At 38.0% G+C, this 20,151-nt stretch overlaps 1 protein-coding gene across 3 annotated transcripts in view; it reads right to left on the bottom strand.

Moving 5' to 3' along the window:
* The window catches only part of MARCHF8 (membrane associated ring-CH-type finger 8), a 124,397-nt gene that overhangs the window by 65,982 nt on the left and 38,264 nt on the right, over positions 1-20,151 (bottom strand). For all 3 annotated transcript variants that reach the window (XM_044240031.1, XM_044240033.1, XM_044240032.1), the window contains exon 2: positions 11,391-11,570. In XM_044240031.1, the coding sequence (XP_044095966.1) occupies positions 11,391-11,492 (102 nt within the window). In that variant the 5' untranslated portion in view covers positions 11,493-11,570. The remainder of the gene's footprint in view (positions 1-11,390; positions 11,571-20,151) is intronic.

Genomic DNA, 20,151 nt, shown 5'->3' with positions numbered 1-20,151 from the left:
GCGTGTGTGTGACATATGTGAGCTCTGTCAAATAATAAATTTTTTTTATTTTATTTTATTATTTTTTTCAGTGTTCCAAGATTCATTGTTTATGCACCACACTCAGTGTTCCATGCAATATGTGCCCTCCTTAATACCCACCACCGGGCTCACCCAACCTCCCATCCCCCTCCCCTCCAAAACCCCCAGTTTGTTTCTCAGAGTCCACAGTCTCTCATATCTTTCAAAAATAAAATAAAGTATGCCCAAGGATAGGAAAAAAATCATATAATGGGGAAAGGAGACAAAAGAATGAGAAAAACGTGGATTTTTTTTAAACAGTGAAACTGTGTAAAAAAGAGACCTGATAATGAAATATAGAAAAACCTCAGTTAATCAAGTAGATACCCCACGTAGGCTAAAATTAGAGAAAGAAAAAAGTCTACAAAGATATCCATCACTTGGTATCTTAAGTCAGTTTTATTCTTAAATAAATTTTTTAAAGTTCAATTTGGATCACATGATCAAAAAATTTAACAGAGATATGGAAGATATGAAGAAAGAATCCAAACTAAACTTCTAGAGACAATAACTATACCATGAGATGAAAAATACACTAAAAAGATTAACAGATTAGACGTGGAAAAAGATTAATAAACTCAAACACAGCAATTAGAATGATCCAAAATAAAACACAGAAAGAAAACATAAAATTTTTTAAAATGTAAGCATTAACACTGGACATCTTCCAAGAGTTAATGTGTGAAACGGAGTCCCAAAAGAAGGCAGAGAGAAGAATATTTGAAAAAATTTCAAATTAATGGAAACCATGAACTCACAGATCCACAAAGTTCAACAAACCCCAGATACAAGATATGAAGGGAATAGGGGATGCCTGAGTTGTTGAGTCAGTTGAGCATCCACCTCTTGGTTTCAGCTCAGGTCATGATCTCATGGGTTATGCTATCAAGCCCCAGATCAGGCTCCATGCTCAGTAGAGAGTCTGCTTGAAGATTCTCTCCCTCTGCCCCTGTCCCTACCATCTCTCTCTAAAATAAATAAATAAATCTTAAAAAGAAAATGAGGGAAACAAAAAAAGAGGGAAAAAAGCTGAAAAATTCTTTACCAGCCAACTCACACTATAAGAAATGTTAAAGTCCTTCCCAAAGAGATAGTGAACAACAGAAATGGTATTTATGAGAGTAAACAGATATTTTTCTTACTATATTAATCTCTTTAAAAATGTTTTACAATGACACTGGGATTTATAGCATATACATAAGAAAGATGTATGACAACAATACCATAAAAGCCAGGAGGAGAGAAATACATAGTATACTTGAGGTAATATAATATCACTTGAAGGTAGACTGTGACAAGTTAAAAATGTACTTGAAAAAATTTTTTAATTAAAAAACCATTAAAGTAGGGCGCCTGGGTGGCTCAGTGGGTTAAGCCGCTGCCTTCAGCTCAGGTCATGGTCTCAGAGTCCTGGGATCGAGTCCCACGTCGGGCTCTCTGCTCAGCGGGAAGCCTGCTTCCTCCTCTCTCTCTCTCTGCCTGCCTCTCTGCCTACTTGTATCTCTCTGTCAAATAAATAAATAAAATCTTTTTAAAAAAACCATTAAAGTAAAGAGTTATAGCTTATAAGCCAACCAAGAATTTATAAAGGCTAAAAGGGATAAGAAGGGGAACAAAGGCAGATGAGACAAACAGAAAACAAACAGGAAAACTTAACCCAACTGCAGCAATAATGTCTTTAAATATAAATGGTCCAAACACCTAAATAAAGAGTAGAGATTGTCAGACTAGATTTTTTAAAAAGACCCAACAATATGCTGCTTATATAAAGACCACTTTAAATATAAAGACACAAATGATTATCATTATTAGCCCTCAGGGAGATTCAAATTAAAACCACATTGAGATATCACCTTACACCAGTTAGAATGGCCAAAATTAACAAGACAGGAAACAACGTGTGTGTGTGTGTTGGAGAGGATGTGGAGAAAGGGGAACCCTCTTCCACTGTTGGTGGGAATGCAAGTTGGTGCAGCCTCTTTGGAGAACAGTGTGGAGATTCCTCAAGAAATTAAAAATAGAGCTTCCCTATGACCCTGCAATTGCACTCCTGGGTATATACCCCAAAGACACAGATGTCGTGAAAAGAAGGGCCATCTGTACCCCAATGTTTATAGCAGCAATGGCCACAGTCGCCAAACTATGGAAAGAACCAAGATGCCCTTCAACGGATGAATGGATAAGGAAGATGTGGTCCATATACACTATGGAGTATTATGCCTCCATCAGAAAGGATGAATACCCAACTTTTGTAGCAATATGGACGGGACTGGAAGAGATTATGCTGAGTGAAATCAGTCAAGCAGAGAGAGTCAATTATCATATGGTTTCACTTATTTGTGGAGCATAACAAATAGCATGGAGGACAAGGGGTGTTAGAGAGGAGAAGGAAATTTGGGTAAATTGGAAGGGGAGGTGAACCATGAGAGACTATGGACTCTGAAAAACAATCTGAGGGGTTTGAAGTGGCAGGGGGGTGGGATGTTGGGGTACCAGGTGGTGGGTATTATAGAGGGCACGGCTTGCATGGAGCACTGGGTGTGGTGAAAAAATAATGAATACTGTTTTTCTGAAAATAAATAAATTGAAAAAATAAATAAATATATATATATAAAGACACAAATGAGTTAAAAGTGGAAAGACAGAAAAGATGATGCTTTGCTAACACTTACCAAAAGAAAGATGCAGTGCCTATAGTATTAACAAAGTAGCTTTCAGACCAACAATTATTATTGCCGTGATAAAGATAGTCATTTCATAATCGTAAAGGATTAATTTATCAAGAAGACCAAACAAGGGCGCCTGGGTGGCTCAGTGGGTTAAGCCGCTGCCTTCGGCTCAGGTCATGATCTCAGGGTCCTGGGATCGAGTCCCACGTCGGGCTCTCTGTTCAGCGGGAAGCCTGCTTCCTCCTCTCTCTCTCTGCCTGCCTCTCTGCCTACTTGTGATCTCTCTCTGTCAAATGAATAAATAAAAAATCTTTAAAAAAAAAAAATAAGACCAAACAATCCTAAATGTTTATACACCTAATAGCAGAGCATCAAAAACATGTAGCAAAATTGGGAAAAATAACACAAAGCTAGAATTATAGTCAGCAACTTCACTGCCACTCTTTCAACTAACAGAGCAACTAGACTCTAGGATACAGTAGACTTGGAAAACATTACCAAACAACTTGACCTGATTGATATTCACAGAACACACCATCCAACAAGAGAGAAATATACATTCGTCTAAAGTTAGTACACTGCACATTTACAAAAAGAGACCGTGTTTTGTGCCATGGAACAAGCTTCAATAAATTTAAAGGACTTAACTTATTCAAAATATGCTTACAGACCAAAATGGAATCAAATTAGAAATAAATAAGAGCAAGATATCTGGAAAGTCCAGAAATTTTGAAAATTAAGTAACACTTAAAGACACCCATGGATCAAAGAAGAAATTGAAGGGAAATTAGAAAGTATTTGAACCAAATAAAAATGAAACTCAAAAAACAAAATTTTCCAGATGCCACAAAAGCAGAAATTGGGAAACTTATAATTTCTAAATACCTACCTTAGAAAATAAGAAAGTTCTCAAAAAAAAAAAAAGGAAAATAAGGAAGGTTTTAAATAAATAACGTTGGCTTATACCTTAAGAAGTTAGAAAGAGAAGAGCCAATTAAACTCAAAGAAAATAGAGGAAATGAAATGAAAAAACAGAAAACAACAACAGAGAAAATCTATGAAACTGAAAGAATTCTTTGAAATCAGTTAAACTAATAAACTTGTGACCAGATGATCAAGAAAAAAGGATAATCAGTGCCACAGATGAATGTTTGTGTCTCTCCCAAAATTCATATTCATATGTTGAAATTCTAATGCCCATGTGATTATACTAAGAAGTGGGGACTTTGCATGAGAGCTCTTTCCATGAATGGAAAGAGGCCTCAGAGATATCCCTCACCTCTTCTGCCACATGAGGCTATCGTGAGATGTCTGCAACCCAGAAGGCTCTTACCCTGGATCATGCTGGCACCTTGATCTGGGACTACAGAACTATGAGAGATGAATTTCTACTGTTTATAAACCATAAAGTCTGTGGTATTTTTTATTATAACAGTGCAGAATGGACTAAGACTACAAGGGAACATTATAAGCAATTTTATGTCAATAAATTCAACAATGAAACTGACCAATTCCATAAAAGACACAAATTATCAAAGTATATGAGAAAAGAAATAGATAACCTAAATGACCTTCTATTAAAAATATTGAGACTTTAGTTTAAAATTTGCTCACAAAAAATTTCAAGGAGCACCTGGGTGGCTCAGTCAGTTGACTATCTGACTCTTGATTTCGGCTCGGGTCATGATCTCAGGGTCATGAGACCGAGCTCCACACTGGGCTCTGCACTCACCGAGGAGCCTGCTTGAGATTCTCTTTCTCTGCCCCTCCCCATCCTTTACACCCATGTGCTCTCTCCAAAATAAATAAATAAATCTTTTTAAAAAAAATTTTCCAGAGCCAGATGGCTTCACTGGTTATTTCTACCAAATCTTAAATTAGAAATAATAATACCAATTCTATTTAAACTCTTCTAAAATACTCAAGAGGAGGAAACAATTCCTTAATCATTGAATGAGGCCAGTATTGTCCTTATGACAAAATCAGACAAAGACATTACAATCAAAGAAAACTACAGACCAATATCCCTTTCAAACATAGATGCAAAAATTCTAGACAAGAATTCTAGCAATTCAAATCCAACCATATATAAAAAAGTTAATACAATACAGGGCGCCTGGGTGGCTCAGTCATTAAGCATCTGCCTCTGGCTGAAGTCAGTCTCCAGGTCCCTGCTCACTGGAGGAGCCTGCTTTTCCCTCTTCCTCTACCCCTCCCCCCTGCTTGTGTTCCTTCTCTCTCTGTCAAATAAACAAATAAAATCTTTTTTTAGGGGCGCCTGGGTGGCTCAGTGGGTTAGGCCGCTGCCTTCGGCTCAGGTCGTGATCTCGGAGTCCTGGGATCGAGTCCCGCATCGGGCTCTCTGCTCAGCAGGGAGCCTGCTTCCCTCTCTCTCTCTCTGCCTGCCTCTCTGCCTACTTGTGATTTCTCTCTGTCAAATAAATAAATAAAATCTTTAAAAAAAAAAAATCTTTTTTTAAAGAAAGTTCATACAGTATAAACAAGTGTGGTTTATACCAGAAATGTAGGGTTGGTTTAACATTAAAAAAAAAAAAAAACACTAACCAGTATACTTTGCAATATTAACAAACTGTGATGGTTATTTTTATGTGTCAACTTGACCATGCTAAGGAATGCCCAGATAGCTGGTAAAACATTATTTCTGGATGCATCTATAGGAGCAGTTCCAGAAGATATTAACATTTGAATGCCCCCAAAGCAGGTGGGCATTATCCAAATCCACTGAGGGACTGAATAAAACAAAAGGCAGAGGAAGGGTGTATGTGCTGTTTGCTTGAGCTACCAAGTCCATCTTATTCTGCCCTTGGATATCAGCACACCTGCTTCTCAGGCCCTCGGACTCCAGTTCTGTAATCAAACTGAGACTCTAACATTTGCTTCCCTGGTTCTGAGGCCTTTGGATTTGGAGTAAATGACACCATCAAACTTCCTGGTTCTCCAGTTTACAGACTGCAGGTGGAAGGATTTCTCAGCCTCCATAATCATGTGAGCCAAGTCCTATAATAAATCTCATATCTATATCTATATATCTATAGACAAAGATATCTTTTTTTAAAGTTTTTTTTAAGGTTTTATTTATTTATTTGACAGAGAGAGAGATCACAAGTAGGCAGAGAGGCCGAGAGAGAGGGAGAAGCAGGCTCTCCGTTGAGTGGACAGCCCGATGCGGGACTCGATCTCAGGACCCTGACATCATGACCTGAGCCGAAAGCAGAAGCTTAACCCACTGAGCCACCCAGGCACCCCAAACTGTGGATTGGAGTAACTGGATATTTACAAAAAAAACTATATTGGATATATACTCCATATAATATACAAAAATTAATTCAAAACAGATTCCAGACATATGGGTAAAACCAAAACTATAAGTGTTCTAAGATACTATTTGCACCTTTGGGTTAAGTAAAGCTTTCTTTTTTTATTTTAAGATTTTATTTATTTGACAGAGAGAGAGAGAGAGATCACAAGTAGGCAGAGAGGCAGGCAGAGAGGGGGGGGAAGCAGGCTCCCCACTGAGCAGAGAGCCCAATGCAGGGCTCAATCCCAGGTCCCTGAGACCATGACCTGAGCTGAAGGCAGAGGCTTAACCCACTGAGCCACCCAGGTGTCCCAAGTAAAGCTTTCTTAATAGAACACCAAAAGTACAATAAATACAAGGGAAAAAGGATAAATTTGACTTCACCAAAATTTAAAAAGTTAAAACCAAACTTTACTCTTCAAAAGACACTGGCAGGAACATTAAAAGACAATCCAGTCCCTGGGAGAAAACATCTGTAAAGCATTTATCTGATAAAGGACTTGTATCTAGAATACATACAGAATGCTCAAAATTAGACAAAAGAAAAATAGCCACCAATTTTTTAAGTGGACAAAAGATTTAAAGAGGCTCTTCAACAAAAAGGACATAAGAATGAAAAGATGTTCCACATCATTATTCATGAGGGAAAGGTAAATTAAAATCACAATGAGATGCCAGTATATACCTATTAGATGTTAAAATTAAAAAGACAGACCATATCAAGTGTTGGCAGAGATGCAGAAGAAGTGGAACTCCCCTCCTTCTGGCAGGAATGTAAAAGGGTACAATCACTTTCGAAAACAGTTTGTCAGTACCTTAAAAAGTTAAACATACATCTACCATATGTTTCCACTACTAAGTATTTACCCAAGGGAAAGGAAATATATGTCCATACAAGGGCTTATATGAATGTTAAGAGTAGCCTTAATCATAGCAACCCAAAATAGGAAACAACCCAGATGTCCATCAACAGGAGAATGAATAAACAAATTATGATAAATCCATACAATGAATACTACTCAGCAAGAAAAGGACACAACTTGGTACACACACACACACACACACACACACAGGAATATAACTCAGCCATCAAAAAGAATGAAATCTTGCCATTTGCAATGACATGGATGGAACTAGAGGATATTATACTAAGCAAAATTAAGTCAGTCAGAGAAAGACAAATATATGATTGCATTCAAATGTGGACTTTAAGAAACAAAACAGATACACATAGGGGAAGGGAAGGAAAAATAACAGGAAACAGAGTAGGACAAACCGTAAGAGACTCTTTAACTACAGGAAAGAAGCTGAAAGCTGCTAGAGGGGAGGTGGGTAAGGGGATGTGGTAACTGGGTGATGGGCATCAAGGAGGGCACCTGATATAATGAGTAATGGGTGCTCATGCAACTGAAGAATCACTAAATTACCTCTGCAACTAATAATATACTATATATTAATTAAATTTAATTTTTTTAAATGTAAATAAGTAAGAAAAGGACATAACTATTGACATACACGACTTGGATGAATCTCAAAAGAATCTCTGAAAAAAACTAAATTTAAAAAAGTACGTAATATGTAACTCCATCCCTATAAAACCCTAGAAAATGCGAACTAATCTACAGTGAAAGAAAGCAGATCAATGACTGCTTGAGTAGAGGCATGAGGAAACTTGTGAGTGATGGATATGTTCACAATCTTGCTTGAGAAGATGCTGTACATTTTAAATATGTTATTGCATGTCAATTATAATGTAATAAGGCTATTTAAAAATGAAATAAAGCAAAAAAAATATTAAAAAATGTAACAGGACCTATCAAACCACAAGACAGATTTAGTTTTGATAAGAAATTAACAACTTTCTAAACTATAAAAAAATACTTTCCCAAAAAACTATGAAGAATATATTCCTTATAGATGGAGTGCAAATAACCTCCATATCAGGTTTCTAAATGCAGACCAGAGTCTGGAAGGTGACAGATTGATACTTATAAAACACTAAGAAAAATAAAATTCTCAAAAAACATCTATCCAGTTCATAAGCAAGAGTAGCAGAAATCTTTTTATTATAAAACATTCCTCTTAATTCCACAGTGGTCCCCACACCATTAAAAGTAAATTCATTCATTCATTCATCAACCGTATTGACTGCTCTGTAAGTCATTATCTCTTTTTGGAACTGTACAGATATGGGCTCATGCAATGGATGCTATAAAATCATGTACCTGATAAATCTAAGTAAAACTGTCAACATTAAGAGTTATATTATTTGATTCCGGGTAAACTGCAAGGCCCTTCCTCCTTACAAGATTCAGAAGGAATAAAACTATTATTGATGTAATGAACTGTCTCATGTTATTCCAGAAACTGTGAGATTAAGTTCAACCTTTGCAACTCTGAGAACAGTGAGTAATGAGCAGGAAGGAAGGGTGTCTCCTCCCCTCCTCTCCAAACACAGAGGATCAGAAATCATACCAAAGAATTCTGTTGTGAACTCACTGGGCCAGGGAAACTGGATAAAGGAAAACAGACTCCAATGGACAAAATGTGCCTTCCAAATCAATTCTGATACCACACTGCAAAACCTAGACACCCAAAAAAATCATTTTCAACAACGTGCCAGCTGCTGCCAAAACTTCAAGCTCCTGTCTGGGCTGCAACCCCACTGCCTGCAGCCTTACCTTGGCACCCTGATTCCCCGAACTCTCACAATGCCATCAGGTGTCCAAACTATTCCCCACACTAAAGTGGCACAGAATGGTGCCTCTTCTCAATACCGATTAAAATCCCAACTCCATGAACATAGTCATTAGTGCTACTTATTTAAACCTTAAAATCCCCATCCAATAGATCAACTGACTAAGTATTTACTAAATACCCACTACAACAAATCTGCAATAGGGTTTTACATCCAAATGAATCTCCCTTCCTGGCCTAAAATGTTGGACTTCTTCCTTTTTTCCAAACAAGTAATACATATATATCTCAAAAAATCCTGCCATCTGGTGTCCAAATTTGACACTGCACTGAACAGGGACAGATCAACCTGTATTTGGTATAGGCAAGGACCCTAGAACTAAAAAATGTTCCATGTGGTCGTATTTAAAAATCCATTTGGGGGCGCCTGGGTGGCTCAGTGGGTTAAGCCGGTGCCTTCGGCTCAGGTCATGATCTAGGGTCCTGGGATTGAGCCCTGCGTCGGGCTCTCTGCTCAGCGGGGAGCCTGCTTCCCCCTCTCTCTCTGCCTACTTGTGATCTCTGTCTGTCAAATAAATAAATAAAATCATTTTTTAAAAAATCCATTTGGACTAAAGAGTTACAAGAAAAGACCATTAATTTAAATGAATCTTAAATGAAGACTATTAGCTTAAATGAAAACTGAAAGAATATGGGAAAACAGGCCTTCTCCCATCTCCAGCAAATCAAGGAAAAACTGAAATACCGAAAATGAAATATCCAAAACCCATCTACACCAGCACCACTCCTGGTCAGCCTTTCAATTAATGCTGGCCACACTCCTAAGAGCTCAGCAAAATAGAAAGGGTGCAGACTGACAACACAAACAACTGAAAAAAGGAAAACACAAACTAAGAATATAGAGACCTATTTTAAGTTATATGGTACCTTCTCATTTTCCATAGTCCATGTACTTCAAGAACTATGATATGATAGATACAGGGTTGGGTTTTTTTTTTCATTATTCATGTAATAAGGCAAAGAGTGGTGTCCCATCAACTATAATGACTCAACTTCAAACAAGACATTACTTTTTGACTTAACAAGGATTCTCTAGAGACTTCAGCAAAGATTTACTACAAAATAGGAAGGCTATCAGAACTAATGAGCATGTGTCTACACAGCACATGGTAAAGGTGAGGAGAAAGTAGGAGGAATCAGGGATGACTCCCTATTCTCACCCCACATGCAATTACCAAGCTCAGTGGATGAATAAACTAAGTATCTCTCTATCCCCACTACCCTACCCTAGACAAAGTCACCATCACCTTTTCCTTAGACCAGGAACTGGCAAACTACAGCCTAAAGGCCACATCTCGCCTGTCACCTGTTTTTGCAAGTAAAGTTTTACTGGCACACAGTCATGACCACTCATTTATATATTATCTTTGGCTATTTTCATGCTACAATGACAGAATTAGGGAGATGTGACTGGCCCACCAGGTCTAAAACATTTACCATCTGCCTCTTTATAGAGAAAGTTTGCCAAACTTGGCCTAAGTAGGCTATTAAATAATCCTCTAACTAGTCTGTCTACCACTCAATTAATTCCCTCTCTGAACTCCAGTCTGAGTGAAAAGTTTTAAGAACACAAATTTGACCATTCATTCTGCAAAGATAAACCCAAATTTCTTATAAGGAATATCTATTCCTTATTCCTCTTCCAACCTCCCATCCTGCCACTACCCTTTATGTTCCAGTAATTCTATTTTAATCCCTCCAAACCCACCTTGCTTTAGCCTCTGAGCTTTCAGCATATGATATGTCTTCCAATTGGGACACTCTACCTTTCTTTAGCTAACTCCAGGTCACCCTTCAGGTTCTCTATGTAAATGTCATTTTCTCTAGGAAGCTATTCCTGACCCCTTGGGATGGAATTTGGTGGTCCTGCATTCCTCCATCACTGGCCTTGTTTTTAGACTCTAATGCATTTTAACTGTTAGACCAGATCAAGAGCCATATGAGGGCAGAGACAGGCTCTGTGCTGTTAACTATGATACTCTTGCAGCAAACAGGGACTAGTACATACGAGGTATTTATAAAATCTTTGTTCAAATTAATTTACCCTTTGCACCATGTTCTGAGAATCAAAGAACTTGTTCTCAGAGATATATCAGAAATAATCATACCATTGTAGGCAATGAAGATACATAAGTCGTGTATAACCATAGCAGAATACCTTGATACCAAAATCTGAAACCTAGAAACCTATAGAGAAAACTTCTTTTTTTTAAGTTTTTTTTTTAATATTTTATTTATTTATTTGACAGAGAGATCACAAGTAGGCGGAGAGGCAGGCAGAGAGAGAGGAAGAGAAGCAGGCCCCCTGCCGAGCAGAGAGCCCTATGTGGGGCTTGATCCCAGGACCCTGGGATCATGACCTGAGCTGAAGGCAGAGGCTTTAACCCACTGAGCCACCCAGGTGCCCCTAGAGAAAACTTCTGAGCCCAACTATTTACACCTTTTTAGTGTAATTTTTAGTATATTACTGGAGAAATATACTATATTTTAGTTTATTACTGGAGAAAACCTCGATCGTCAGAGCTTATCATTCTAGACCACACATAATAAAAAATGATGAAACTGAAAAAACATTCTCCTAATACCTGCTCTTCCCTCTCCTTTTCTTTGGTCTTACTTCTGTAGACTCTAGCAGAGGCGACATCCTGGGTTGGAATGGCAGAGATCTGATGCAGTGGCATGCTCATCCCAGCCTCCTGTCTGGTTGTCGTCTTTACCGAAGAGAGTCTCCAGTGGTAGAGTCATTTTGGGCCATCGACGTCAAGCTGAGAGGGAGGATACAAGACATAAATGAGCTAGAACACTTCAAATTTCCAACAGTGAGATTAGCATTTTATATTTATACTCTTACATTCGTATTTGAATCAGTTACAATATCTGACATAAATACTTGGTATCCAAAAACAACAGAAGATAAGTGTTTTATGGGGGAAATTTTAATATTTTTCTCATATAATAAGATGGAAACCCCTGAAAGAGGCTGTGGGTCAGGTACAGATATAATGAGATATTACTTTTCCATTGTCCACTACGTTTTAACGGCAGTGTCATCCTTTATTTTAAGAGTATTTCTGAAATCAAATTTTTTTCTTGAAAAGGCATTCATTCTGACTAAAGTAGTCATCTTTCCTTAAAACCACTGCCCTAGAAAATTGGTAGGATTAAAGGTTAAAAACTCTAGAATAAATTTAAAAGATTTATGATCTCTGCTTAACCTTCTGAAAGTCTAGACTGTTTAAACCAGTTGTCGGCAAACTTTTCCTACAAAGGGCCAGAGAGTAAATACTTTAGGCATTGTGGGCCATATATTTTTTTCTTAATTACTCAGTTTTGCTGTTGTAGCATGAAAGCAGCCACAGTAAGTGTGTAAATGAATGGGAATGGTTATGTTCCAGTAAAACTTTACTTACAAAAACAAATGGCAGGCTAGATTTGGCTCATAGCCTACAGTGCTAATCCTGTTCTAAGGAATTTTCCAGGGAAGAATGTCATCAGAATATTTCTGGTATCTTGAAAAGGCTGCCCTTAGGTAAAATAATAGTTTCTAAGTCCAATGATTCCAGGCACACCTGTCTTTTTTCTGGTTCTCTTTTACATTCCTCCAAAGTACCTGGTAACTGAATTTTATGTTTTCTATCCCCCCAACACTGTCCCCACTGAAATTTATCAAACTCTGTACATAAAACCAATTATATATCCAAATTATCCATTAACTTTAATGTAGTAATGTTTCATGCTATTTGAATTTTAACAAAGGATGGAAGCATTAAACCAAACAATGAATCTCTGATTTGGGGATTTTCACTTAACTAACCATGCATTGGAGGGTGGGACAACAGGCAGGGAGCGTAAACAACAGGGCTTGACAAGTCTGAGGTCATACTTGATGAGTGGCCATTTATTCTACTCAACCCTAAGGTCACATCTGAAGGGCAGCCAATTATTCCACCTCTCCCCAAACTCTGCTCTGTGTTGGTGTGGCTGGTCCCATCCCTGACAGTGTTACTAACCAAACCAATGAGCAACAGGACTCACAGAATTAATTTCTTTCACCAGATTCTCTGATTAACAAGCCACAAGAAGGAATAAAAACTGGAAGGGATCAACACTACGAGAAAATGAACAAAAAGAATATTGTTCTTAAAAGTCTAGTGTTGGGGTGCCTGGGTGGCTCAGTGGGCTAAAGCCTCTGCCTTAGGCTCCGGTCATGATCCCAGGGTCCTAGGATTGAGCCCCACATCGGGCTCTCTGCTTAACGGGAAGTCTGCTTCCTCCTCTCTCTCTGCCTGCCTCTCTCTGTCTACTTGTGATCTCTGTCTGTCAAATAAATAAAATCTTCCAAAAAAACCCACTTTAAAAGTCTAGTGTTATAATAGGTGGGTGATCACTGATAGCCAATAAAACAGGAAAATACAGGTGATATTAATGTCTACGTATTACAATCAATAATTAATAAAATGTTAGTATCCACATACTATACATTACCTACTCTATCATAAGCCTTTGATGAGGCTGACTAAAGATGGAACACTGTGCCCAGCAAATGGTCTGGATATTTATGTTTGCATCACACAAAATAAGGGGCACTTACTGCTGAGTTGTCTTATGCTGTCTGGGTGGTCACAACAGTCACTGGAGAGCAGTTTTTTCATCACTCATGCATCAGAGTTCTCTGTCACAGATGGCAAACTCCATGTGGCCTCTTGGAATACTTACACAAAATAACCATGTCTACAGTCCCTACTATATATCATATCTATAGCTGCCTTTGGTGCTTCTAGTATAATAATCATTATTACATCATTGTACATGATCATGACAAGCCTGAAGAGGACTATTTATGCCAGAGAGACACAAATGTGAGAATAGATTTTAAATATTTTGCAGAATTTTGAAGGTCCTCCCCTCCTTACAGTCATTTAAGCTACTCTTCTGATATGAACCCCTATCTCCAAGTAACAGTCCTGAAAGTCTGCCTGAAGCAATTCCTCTCCTATGCCGTATTTAGGACAAAAATGATAATGTTAAGGGGCACCTGGGTGGCTCAGTGGGTTAAGCCTCTGCCTTCAGTTCAGGTCATAATCCCAGAGTCCTGAGATCAGGCCCCACATCAGGGAGCCTGCTTCCCCCCTGCCCCGCCTGCCTCCCTGCCTACTTGTGATCTCTCTCACTGTCAAATAAATAAATAAATAAATCTTTATTTTAAAAATGTAATGTTAAAAACCAAAATGCAGAACAGACCATGCCACTTTCTGTGTGAAGGCTCATGTGAAAAGCATAAAGAAGGTATTACTTGTACTACTTTCTTTGCATGATTACCAAATACCCATTTTATATCAATTCATCTGTAATGAAGAGCAATAATTAAACCTCTGCACTATGTCTGACAATCCAGGCATGAGGACTTCAATTTCTACTGCTAAAAATATAGCACAACTGATACAAACATCCATATCTAGAAGAAATGGACAAACTGGGTGTTTAAGAATATGGAAATGGGGGCACCTGGCTGATTCAGTTGGTGGAGTATGCAACTCTTGTGGTCATGAGTTTGAGCCCCATGTTGCATGCAGAGATTAGTTTTTTAAAAAATCTTTAAAAAATTGGGGAAGTATATTGAAAGAAATGGATATTCCATGTCACTAGAACAGAAGACTTCCTATTATGAAGGTGGCAATTCTCCCAAAACTTATATTATACACATAAAGCAACCCTTATCAAAAATTCAGCAGACTTCTGGGCAGAAATTAGACAAGCTGATCCTGGAATTCGTATAGAAAGTAGAGGAACCCAGGATACTCAAACAATCTTGAAGAACAAAGTTGGATAACTCACACTTCCCAATTTCAAAACTTACTACAAAGGAATAGTAACCAAGACAGCATCAAATCAGAATATGGGTAGATATATAGATTAACAGAACAGAACTTAGAGTCAACAAATAAGCCCATGTATCTATATCTATGGTCAACTGGTTTTTCAACGAGGGTTCCAAGAGTATTCAATGGGGGAAAGAACCGTCCATTCCATATGCAAAAAAAATGAATTTAGATTCCTATCTCACACAAATAAAAAATAAACTAAACATTGCCAAAATAAAAACGTTTGTGCTTCAACAGACACCATCAAGAAAGTGAAAAGACAGGGGCACCTGAGTGGCTCAGTGGGTTAAGCCTCTGCCTTCAGCTCAGGTCATGATCCTAGGGTCCCGGGATCGAGCCCTGCATCGGGCTCTCTGCTCAGCAGAGAGCCTGCTTCCCCCTCTCTCTCTGCCTACTTGTGATCTCTGTCAAATAAATAAATAAAATCTTTAAAAAAAGAAAGAAAGAAAGTGAAAAGACAACCATAGAACACAAAAAATCATTTTGCAAAACATACAATAAGGGTCTTGTGTGTTGAATATATGAAAAGGGCTGTCACAGCTCAACAATAAATAGACAAATAACCCAATGAAAAATGCGTTGTTCAAGAGACTCTTAATTATACAGATTACTAGAGGAGAGGGAGGTGGGAGGATGGGTCAAATAGGTGACAGGGATTAAGGAGTGCACTTGTGGAGATGAGCACAGGGTGATGCATGGAAGTGTTGAATTACTGTATTATAAAACTGAAACTAAGATAACACTGTTAACCAACTAAAATTAAAATAAAAACTTTTAAAAAGCAAAAATGGGTCATTTAACATCATTAGCCAATAGGAGAATGCAAATCAAAACCATGAGATATACTTCAATTATGACTATATTTAAAGACAGATAAGTGTTGGCAAGGATGTGGAGAAACTGAGGTCCTCATAAAGTGCTGGTGGAACTACATGCAGCTGCTTTGGAAAACAGTTTGGATCTTCCTTAAAATGTGGAAATAACACAAATGTCCATAAATTAATAAATGGATAAATAAAACATGTTATCTATATAATGGAATACTATTTAGCAATAAAAAGGAATGATATATGAATACATGCTACAACATGGATAAAACCTGAAAGCATTTTACAAAGTGAAAGAACAAAATAATTTATGATTACATTTTTATGAAATGTCCAGAGTAGGCAAATCATAGAAACAGAATGTAGATTACTGATTGCCAAGGACTAGGGTAGGGCTCAGGAATGGGAGCTGATGGCTAAAACAGTTTCTTTTTAGAGTAATAAATATATTCTAAAATTTATTATGGTCATGTTGCATAATTTTTAAAGATACCTAAAAGCCATAGAATTAAAGAATTTAAACAGGTGGATTGTAACAAATGTGAATTCTATCTCAATAAAGCTGCTTTTAAAAAGAATATATAAGTAATTACTATGAATTAAGATAGATAAACTGACCCTCAACTGTACGGTCAACTAATCTTTGACAAAGCAATGTGAGTTTTTCCCAATGGAAAAAAGACAGTCTCTTCAACAAATAGTGGTGGGAAAACCTGGACAGCCACATGCAGAAGAATGAAACTAGACCATTTCCTTATACCATACACAAAAATAGACTCAAAAGTTGATGAAAGATCTAAATGTGAGACGGGAATCCATCAAAATCCTAGAGGAGAAGACAGACAGCAACCTCTGTGACCTTGGCCACAGCAACTTCTTGCTAGATAAAGGCAAGGGAAACAAGGCAAAAATGAACTACTGGGACTTGGTCAAGATAAAAGCCTTCTGCAAAGGAAACAGTCAACAAAACCAAAAGATGACCAATAGAATGGGAGAAGATATTTTCAAATGATATTATCAGATAAAGGGCTAGTATCCAAAATCTATAAAGAACTTATCAAACTCAACACCCAAGGAACAAATAATCCAATCAAGACATGGGCAGAAGACATGAACAGACATTCTCCAAAGAAGACATACAAATGGCCAACAGACACATGAAAAAGTGCTCAACATCACTTGGCATCAGGGAAATACAAATCAAAACCAAAGTGAGATACCACCGCATACCAGTCTGAATGGCTAAAATTAACAAGTCAGGAAACGACACATGTTGGCGAGGAAATAGAGAAAGGGGAACCTTCCGACACTGTTGGTGGGAATGCAAGCTGGTGCAGTCACTCTGGAAAACAGTATGGAGGTTCCTCCAAAAGTTGAAAATAGACTACCCTACGATCCAGCAATTGCACTACTGGGTATTTACTATAAAGACACAAATGCAGTAATCCGAAGGGGCACGTGCACCCAAACGTTTATAGCTGCAATGTCCACAATAGCCAAACTATGGAAACAGCTTAGATATTCACAACAGATGAGTGGATAAAGAAGATGTGGTACATATATACAGTGGAATATTATGCAGCCATCAAAAAACTGAAATTTTGTCATTTGCGATGACGTGGATGGAACTAGAAGCTATCATGCTAAGGAAAATAAGTCTATCAGAGAAAGACAATTATCATATGATCTCACCGATACGAGGAATTTGAGAAACATGACAGAGGATCATAGAGGAAGAGAAAAAAAAATAAAATAAGACGAAATCAGAGAACCATAAGAGACATCATAGGAAACAAACAGAGGGTTGCTGGAGGGGTGGGGGCTGGGAGGATGGGATAATTGGTGTGGTAATGAGCACTGGGTATTTATATAAGACTGATGAATGGTTAGATGATCAGTGGACCTCTACCCCTGAAACTAATAATATATTACATGTTAATTAATTGAAATTTTTTTTAAAGATAGATAAAACTGTTTTTCTTCATGGTATCCCTATGTCATTTATCTGATGACATTATCCGATGACACAAGATACCACTGTTACCCGCTCTTCTGTTTTGAGAAAGGTAACAGGAAGAGTATAAAATCAGCAATCATAAATCTGAGTTCAAGCCTTGACTCTTGAATACTATGTGATGTTGGACAAACTAAGGAATTTCAAAGGCTCCGTTTCCTTCATCTGTAAAACAGAAAGGTTAATAATCTCTACTCCATTTACAGGGTTATTGTAAAGACCAAAGAAGATTGTGAATGTGAGGGTTGAATGTAAGGGTTCTTAACATCAGCACATTTTCCAGCCTGCTTTTTCAGGCATCTGCAGTGATCCCCCTCACTGCCTCACAATGGCCAGTTTGTTTCGTTTGTCTTTCCAGTACTATTTTCTGTCTTCCTACATCTCATTCTAATGCAAGATTTACACAACTGGGAACTTCACATCCTTTCTGACATTTATTTAGGACCTCTAGCAGCATGACTCTGAGGGGAAGCAAGGCTGACAATGCTATCCCTACAGGGGCAGAGGTTGGAAGGCCTGACCGTAAAGATGATCAGCGTGGTGTAACAATCACACTATTCTATGTGCTTTCCAAATGGTCAAAATAAACGAAAGAGTCTACCCATTCCAACAATGATGCTCAGGACAAATACAGAAAACAAAGAGGCAGCCAGGAGAAGACAAAGATGCCAGTCGCAGCTTCCCTGAGGGACAGTCATCACAGGTCTGCGTGCCTCCCTGCACCCCTCCCTACAGGGTGCCAGGCTCCAGAAGCAGCCCGCTTCTACCCTTTGTGTGGTGTTGAACTGTAACATCCTGAATGGCACTCAGAATAAACAACTTTAAGTTAAGCCTGTTTTTATCAGAAGCACATGATGAGAAGCCTAGGTACAGCAGCTAACAGATACAAAGAAAAAAAAAGCAGCAAGAGAAAGGAGACCAGCTGTAATACTAATGAATGATCAAAGCAGGACTTAACACAGTGAATGTGGATGGAGGGAAGAGAGAGATGATCTGAAAAGGAGTACGAACATAATCTAGTGAGGGGACTAAAGCATACTCCGGTCTCTCACTGTACATTTAGAAGACCAGGATGCACAGAGGAGTGGGGGATAAAGAGAAGTTCCCCGAGAGCACACTGAGCTTGACATGCCTGTGGGAAACCCAAGATATGTACACGGTGTACACTGGGAATCACCAACATGCCACAACACCTGAACACAGAGGAACAGAATTAAAGGAAAACCTGCAGGATCAGTAGTTTACATTAGATGCTATAAACAAATGATAAAACACAATTATCAATACAGAATTTTTAGATAGCAATGAAGTATTCCCAACTTTGAAAAACACCCACCTCAACCAAAATTTAACTTTACAAACAGCAAAATTCCTAGAGATGTTCAAATTAAGCCAAGAGGCAAAATAAGCACATTACCACTACTGTATTTAATATATAGATTTTTTTCTGCTAAAGTGATAAGACTTAAAAAAGAGAACTTTATAGGGGCACCTGGGTGGCTCAATCGGTTATCTTTTTTTTCCATTTTATTTTATTTTATTTTCAGTGTTCCAGAATTCACTGTTTATGCACCACACCCAGTGCTCCATGCAATCTGTGCCCTCCTCAATACCCACTACCAGGCTCACCCATCCCTTCACCCCGCTCCCTTCCAAAGCCCTCAGATTGTTTCTGAGTCTCTCATGGTTTGTCTCCCACTCTGATTTCCCCCAACCCACTTCTCCTCACCATTTCCCAATGACCAAATTGTTATCTTGATCTCAACTCAAGTCTTGGTCTCAGGGTCATGAGTTGAGGCCCTGTGTTGTGCTCCACACTGCACACGGAGCCCACTTAAAAAAAGAGGTGGGGGGGACTTTATAGTACAATAAAAGAGCTAAAATCCAAAGGAATTTTCTAAAAACTACTAGAATCAGTTAAAAACATAAACACTTGGGCGCCTGGGTGGCTCAGTTGGTTAACCAAATGCTTTTGGCTCAGGTCAGGATCATGAAGTCCCAGGGTCAAGTCCTGCACTGGGCTCTCTGCTTAGCAGAGAGTCTGCTTCTCCCTCTGACCTTCCCCTTCTCAAGCAGGCAAACTCGCTCACTCTTTCAAATAAACTTAAAAAAAAAGTCTTTAAAAAAAGCTGTTTAAAAAATAAAAAAATAAAAACATTTGTGTAAAATCAGTATGTATTCTAGTGTAAAAGAAAAAATACATAAATATATAATGTCACCACATGCCTTTTATGCATGCCCTTCTTCTCAGCTCAGGGTCAATCCTTTTCCACTTCCCTCAGGAGCTATAAAAAACAGATGGTCACACCATCTTTTTGAATTTGTCAATGAATCACACAAAACCAACAGTGTTTTTCTAGAGGGACAATACAAAGTGACATATCCCAGTGTGCTCTGCACATGGAAACTTACCAGGAAAAAATATATACAGTATCTCCAACATTCCTTTACACCAACATAACAAAAATCATGAAACAGAGATGAATGATACAAAATCTACTTAAGAATTTTTAATGAAAAATATTCAGTGATTTTAGAGTATATTTGACAACTATAATAATAGTTTGTTGTAATAATAATTTTTATTCTTCCCAAATAAAGCATATGTATAAAATGTAATTCC

The sequence above is a fragment of the Neovison vison genome, chromosome 2 (assembly GCF_020171115.1).
Source record: "Neovison vison isolate M4711 chromosome 2, ASM_NN_V1, whole genome shotgun sequence".
Lineage (NCBI taxonomy): Eukaryota > Metazoa > Chordata > Mammalia > Carnivora > Mustelidae > Neogale > Neogale vison.
The sequence above is the reverse complement of the archived record's forward strand: the minus strand, read 5'-3'. Positions and strand labels throughout refer to the sequence as shown.